We start from the raw sequence: 6,986 nt of genomic DNA on the forward strand, positions 1-6,986 counted from the left end.
TGAAGAGAAATGTATTAAATGCGTCAATATAAATTTAAAGGAAGTGAAATAGTTCTTTTAATACAGCTTGGGACTAAACCTTCCTCAACGTTCTGATTCCTCTCTCTCGTTCAACATCTCCCGCTAGATTTTTCATCTGCTAATCTTTGAGTCTTCCACAGTTTCATCGGATAGCTCATCACCGTCTATATGGATCTTCCACAGTTAGTGTATCACGTTACTTGCCTCTCAAGAAAAATCCTCTTCTTCGTCTGAGTGGTTTACTTTTATCTCAAACGTGATTTCCTCAAACCGTCCATGCTTCTCTTGGCACCCTTTTCTGCCACACGGCATCTCGTTGAAATCCATGATTGAATCCACGGAGGAACGGTTCGATTCGCAGCTGCAGAAGATGCTCCAATTGGGAACAAGAGAAGCAATCTCTCCATCGATCATATTTGCTATCTTTATGACATCACGGTCGTCCATCTCCAACTCTTCCACCATCTCTCTTGCAACGCTTATTGCTGTGTCGGCCTCAGTGTCAAACGGGAAGTATATGTTTCTGACACGCCCTGCAACAATGACCATAACCATAACGTGAGGAAAGTGGGACATTTGCAATCTTGTCTAGTCTAGAACTGAAAATATTATGTCTTTCTGACATAGAAACTGTAAAGACTAGACTGTTATAGAGTGTTACAAACCTTCCTTGTCGACGGTTCTGAGTCGCAGGAATAGTCCATCACCATTGTCTCTTTTCTTCCCTTTAATGCTTATGTCAACATTACCAAAGCTTTTATCATCTTCCTCATCTTCTTCAGTATCATCAATTTGAAACTCTATTAATGCGTGTGACTCCACAGACTCCTCTCCATTGTAATCCCATTGGTTTTCATTATCGTGGCTGTAGGAACCGATTGAGTAGTGTGGATGATCAAAAGAGTTGATGTTGGCTCCATCATTGAAGAAATGGTCAGCTATATGATAAGAATGTCTAACTTCTTCTATCTGACCCCTTTCGCTCTCTACGGATCTCATATCCAATTCACTTTCATCGATACAGAGAAATTGGTCGTCGAGTAGTTCACGAGCTGAGAGCCTAAGGGACACTGTGGCTAAACACTTCTCTATAAAGCCTTTAACCTCTGGATCCTTCACCTTGTCTAATCCGGCTGGTTTCTTGCCCTGAGAAAGATATTTTAACAATCTTGTAACTCAATATAAAAAGATTATAATTCCGGTAACGTCGTATGGATACTAACCGATATAACTCTTTTGTAAATCTGAGCAGGGTGAGAACACTCGCTATACGGGTAGTCAAATGTTACCATTTCGAGAACACACATACCGAACGAGTAAATGTCGACTAATTGGTTGTATTCTTCTTTATAAACTTCAGGAGCCATGAACTCTGGTGTCCCTAAAGATAGCAAAAAACACTTTCAGCAATCATAATCCAATAAATGGACTTAATTAGCAAAACAAAAGCGCTGAACAGATTTCATACCAACACAATGAGCAGCGTGAGAGTGTTGTAAACAAGCAGCAAGACCAAGATCCCCAATCTTGACTTCTCCTTGGTTCCCATTAATAAAAATGTTGTCACACTTGAGATCTCTATGAATCACAGGAGGGTCATGTGTATGGAGATAATTTAATCCTCTTAAAATCTGTCTACACCAATTCTTCACCGCTCTTATGTTCACTCTCTTGTGTTTTAGCCTATATCTACAATGGTATATTTAATGTTACATGCATATGATTTAATAATCATGTGAATATATATAAATAAAACTTAGGATATAAGATAGACAGAGAGAAGCTTACTGCCTCAAGGTGCCAGAAGTGAACATTTCAGTGACAAAGTTGATGTTCCGATTATCGGTATCGACCCAAGAAGCGTAGAACTTCATGATGCTTTTGTGTTTTAATGTTTTGAGGAGATGGATCTCACAGTAAAGCCTCTCCAGTTCTTGAGGACTCTGCAAGAAATCGTAGAGCTTTACTTGGTTCCATGCTACTTCTATACCTTCATACTCATCAAATCCTCTGTAACTGCAAATCCGAATCAAGGAACCAAAAACAATAGTATTGTCTAATTCAGAATCACTAAACTCAGTCTTTGATTAATCATCCAGATTACCAATTGTGTAAATTAGTCTACCAAGTGGGAAAGAAACAAAATAAAAAAATCCCATTATGCAAAGAAAAATCTATGAAGTTTCATAGATATTATGAAATGAAAAACAACCAAACTTTATTGAGAGAAAAAAAAAAAAAACTGAAAACAAATATAAGAACATGGTAGGCATAAAACACCAAAGTTCCAGAGAAGTTGATCACGGAAAGAAAAAGAAAAAAAAGTAAGAAACCTAAAGGGAGAAATTGGATTCTTACACTGTCTTTGAAGAACCTTTACCCAGAACTTCATTGTACTGCAACAACAAGAACACACACACACAAAACAAAAATTTAAGAAAGCAAAAAGAGTAAAAAAAAAAGAAATTTAGTTGAGAGAAAGAAGAAATTTACTCTTCCATATCTTCTAGTAGGATCAACTTCAACATACTGAGAGTAATCTGATTCAAGATGACTGAGATGGTTCATCATACACCCCAAGAAAGATCAAAAAGAACAAAGACAAAAGATGGAAAATATAAAGAAAAACCAAGAAATCCCAAAAATATGAAAAGAGTAAGATATGGTAATATATTTAAATAATAAAAGGTATATCCTTTTTAATTTTCTGTGTTTTGGTTACTTTTATAAGCCTTTTTCATCATAATCATCTTTATACCTCTGACATTATCAGTTAAATAAATCACATTAAATTCAGTGTAAATGAGGATCAATCGGAGTCAAAGAAACTACTCCCTCTGTCCCTAATAAATTGATGTTCTAGGATTTATTTTTGTTCCTAATAGATTGATTTTGTGTATTAAAAAATTAAACTAATTTTTTAACTTAATGTTTTTTCACACATGTCATCTATCTAATAGTTTATCTTTTCTCTTTATACCCAAAAATAATTAGAAATTAATTTAGAAATAAAAAATAAAGTTTTTCTTGATATGTGTGATGATGTCTAAACATCAATTAGAATTGAATGGGCATGGTTACCTACTCAAGATGGCGTTTATACCACAAAGTCAGGATACTACTCAGCTCATCTAGAAGAATTGAACAACCCCTCACAAAACAGCAACCAAATTATCCCTCCCTTCAATTGGCAAGCAAATATCTGGAACGTTAAGACCTCACCAAAAACAAAGATGCTGATGTGGAAGATCGTACAACAAGCCATCCCAGTGGGAACAAACCTCACTAGCCGCAATATCTCAGAGGATGCAAAGTGTCCACACTGCAATGAAGATGAATCTGAACTACACCTGTTCTTCTATTGCCCCTTTGCGACAAATGTCTGGCGTCAAGCCCCGTTTAGCAATGCTTTCTCTCCCCACTCGGTCTCCTCCACTGCCGAAGGTATATCTGCTTTAAACCGATTGATAAGGTGATATATCATGGTTTTTATTGGTTTTTAACCATGATATAAGGAGTCTTTTAGTGTCTTTTCATTTGTTTCTAGATTGTTTTTGAGTCTTTACAGGTTTTTAGCATGAAAGGAGCAAAATGGAGCAATTTGGATGTTTTGGAGCATAAATCTTGAAGAATCAATTTGGACTCGAGGCAAAACAAGGGCATCGATCGACACCAAGATTGGGAGCATCGATCGACACCCTCTTCAGCCGATGAAGAATCAATAAATTGGAAGTTTTACAATTCTGCCCCAAAGTCTTCCAAAATTGCAACATAAGTCCCTGACGTGTTTTAGGACATATATATATAGTTTTTTAGTTTTTTTAAAAACCCTTAACTTTTATTCTTGTAATTATTATTTTTCCTGCAACCCTGTGAGATTTTGAGAGCTTTGGAGAGAGAGAAATATGCTTTGTAGAGAAGAAATTCTTAAACTCCTTCCTTACTCTTTTAATTTCAATTGCATGTTATTCAGAATTATGTCTTGTTCTTCATTGATTATGTCTCAGTAGTTTGCTTGTTAGGTTCAGGGTTTTTCATAGAGTTTTTCATAGGGTTTTTATGAATTATTAGATCTGTTTATTTAGGATTCTTTATCTATCTAGATCTTCATCTTAGGTTGTTCTTCATATTAATTCTTGATTGATCACCTAGAATTAATACTTTAGGAAAATAAATTGATATGAGAATATAATTGATTTTCCTGATAAAACCTTTTGATGAGCAAAATTATTTCTTGCAAAGAGATTTGATTTAATAATTTTGTGAACAATCTAAACCTGATTTTATTGCTGATTTTTAACCTAGAATTTTACAAAGAGATTTGGATTTTCTGGTTTTAAATTTAGATATTATTTGCAGTGAGAACTGATTTAATTTACAAAAGTGTTTAGAGTTCTAGATCTGTTCTTAATTGTTTGAATCCTAATTTATTGATTGATTTAATATTTCATAATTTCCTGAGAAATTCCCTAGGCCTAGCTTTTTGATCTCCTGAATTTACAACAGTCTTTAATATTAATATTTTGCATTGCTTTTGTTTTAATTTAATTTAATCTGTTTAGCATAATTGAAAAACTCTATAATTTATTGTGTAGTCTTGAGTCCTTGTGGAATTCGACCCCTAAGTACTGCATTGATCTCTTAATTTGAGAGAGTAGCTCTAGGGTAAATTTGAGCATATCAAATTTTGGCGCCGTTGCCGGGGACTCTCTGATCTACCATTAGATTTGAGTTTTAGATTTTGTCTAAATTTTTCTTTTTATTTTCAAACTAACACGCTTTTGTTTTCTTCTCTCTTGTGTGTTTCAGGTGTATGCCTAATAAGCCTAACACAAGGAGCAACAAGACTGGTCCAATTCTGAAGCTTTCAAACCAAGAGTTGGGAAAACTTGAGCGTGAGAACCGAAAAGCAGCCAAATCTCTGAAGATGGTTAACCCAATCATTCTGATGCGAGATGAGGATGGTGCTTTGAGGGATCAAGAGGGCCACTTGCGCAATGAGCAGGACCAAAAGATTGATGCTGAGGGCAATGTGATTGCTGAAATTATTGTTGTCGACGAACCACCTGATGGTGTCGACGGTGTCGATCAACACCAACAAGAGGGTGTCGATCGACACCCCCTTCCTGCAGACGGACGTGGAGCTGCCAACCACGTCCAGAACCCAATTCGAAGACAGGAGCAGAACCGGGACTTGATCTGGACCATTGCTGACTATAACCGAGCTGATCTGGTGTATGAGAACCGGTCCGCTATTGTTCCTCCTCCATTCCAGAGGAATGACTTTGAGCTGAAGCCTGCTTACTTCCAGCTAGTTGGGCAGAGACCTTTCTCAAACCTGCCCCATGAGAAGCCTCTGGACCATATTGAGCACTTTGAGGATCTTGTGACCAGTATCAAGGCTAATGGAGTGACTGAGGATTTCATATTCTGCAAGCTCTTCCCATACTCACNAGAAAGAGACTGCATGGAGAGTTTGATGCAAATCAGCTTGCTTCTGTTAATGCCAAGCTTGATTCAGTGCACAATCTTCTTGTGGGAAAGAAGTCAGTCCAATTTGCTGCTGAAGTTGAAACATTTGATCCAGAGCCAGAGAATACAGAGGAGAATGTCAACTATGTGTATNTCCTCAACCATTTCTATGATGATGCAATGTCAGATGAGCTGAGAGTCAAGATCTCTTCATTCAAGCAAGGACATGATGAAGCTTTCAAGGCAGCTTGAGTGAGATTCAAAGCTTATCAAAGAGACTGTCTACACCATGGTTTTTCAAGGGTACAACTGTTGAGTATCTTCTTCAGAGGGTGTGACTGGAAGTATCAGTTAGCTTTGGATGCTGCAAGTCATGGGAACTTCAAGACAAGATTTCCAGAAGATGCTGAAGTGTTGATTGAGAATTTGGCTTCTAGCAATAGCACTAAAAGAGCTGATGCTGAAAGAAAGAGACTGCATGGAGAGTTTGATGCAAATCAGCTTGCTTCTGTTAATGCCAAGCTTGATTCAGTGCACAATCTTCTTGTGGGAAAGAAGTCAGTCCAATTTGCTGCTGAAGTTGAAACATTTGATCCAGAGCCAGAGAATACAGAGGAGAATGTCAACTATGTGTATGGAGCTGGGTATCAGGGACAAAGATTCGGTAATCAGCAAGGCAACAGACCTTACAATGGTGACCAGAAGCAGCAACAGAACAATGGCTATACAAGGACCTATGGGAACTCATCCTATCAGTCTCCACCTCCTAAGAATTCTTCAGAGAGTAGAATGGAAGCCATGCTTGAGCAGCTTTTGCAAGGACAGGAGCAATTGACAGTGACATTCAATGGGAAGATTGACAATGTCTACACTGAGCTGAATGGAAAGATTGAAGCATTAAACATTCATGTCAAGAAGTTAGAGAATCAGGTTATTCAGATTGCTGGGTCTGTCAAACGACAAGAGGGTTTTCTTCCTGGAAGAACTGAGTCAAACCCCAGACATGCTTGCAATGCCATATCAGTGAGAGATGAAGATGATGGTGAAATTGCTCCTGCATAAAAAGAAGAGAAATCGACAAATCTCTCAGTTTCAGATGATGGTGTCGATCGACACCACCCGGGTGTCGGTCGACACTCATCTCAGACGGAACCAGAAGCTGCAAAATCTCAGGTTCCAGCAGTTAAGAGGATCTACAAGCCTAAGGTTCCTTTTCCCAAGCCAAGAAAGTCCAAGCAGGAGATGGAGGAAGCTAGATGCAAGGCAATGATGGACAAGGTGATGATTGAGATGCCATTGATTGATGCAGTAAAGCTTTCACCACCACTAAAACGCTATGTCAAGAGAATGCTATCCAATGGTTTGAGCCCTGAAGAAGGAGCCTTGCTAACTAAGGATGTTAGTGCAATTCTGTTGAACCAGCCTGTTCAGAGGAAGAAGGAGAGAAAGCAGGAGATGGTTGTCTCTAAGGAAGTGAGTGCAATCATTTAATG

The 6,986-nt window shown here is 37.9% G+C and overlaps 1 protein-coding gene across 1 annotated transcript; it reads right to left on the reverse strand.

Moving 5' to 3' along the window:
- Nucleotides 1-2,680, reverse strand: LOC104771268 (probable serine/threonine-protein kinase WNK9). Its single transcript, XM_010495776.2, has 7 exons — nt 2,515-2,680; nt 2,380-2,417; nt 1,810-2,037; nt 1,490-1,710; nt 1,245-1,402; nt 687-1,167; nt 1-554 (listed from the first exon to the last, which is right to left on the reverse strand). The coding sequence occupies exons 1-7, from the start codon at nt 2,590-2,592 to the stop codon at nt 229-231; spliced, it is 1,530 nt and encodes a 509-aa protein (XP_010494078.1). The 5' UTR covers nt 2,593-2,680; the 3' UTR covers nt 1-228.

The sequence above is a fragment of the Camelina sativa genome, chromosome 20 (assembly GCF_000633955.1).
Source record: "Camelina sativa cultivar DH55 chromosome 20, Cs, whole genome shotgun sequence".
Lineage (NCBI taxonomy): Eukaryota > Viridiplantae > Streptophyta > Magnoliopsida > Brassicales > Brassicaceae > Camelina > Camelina sativa.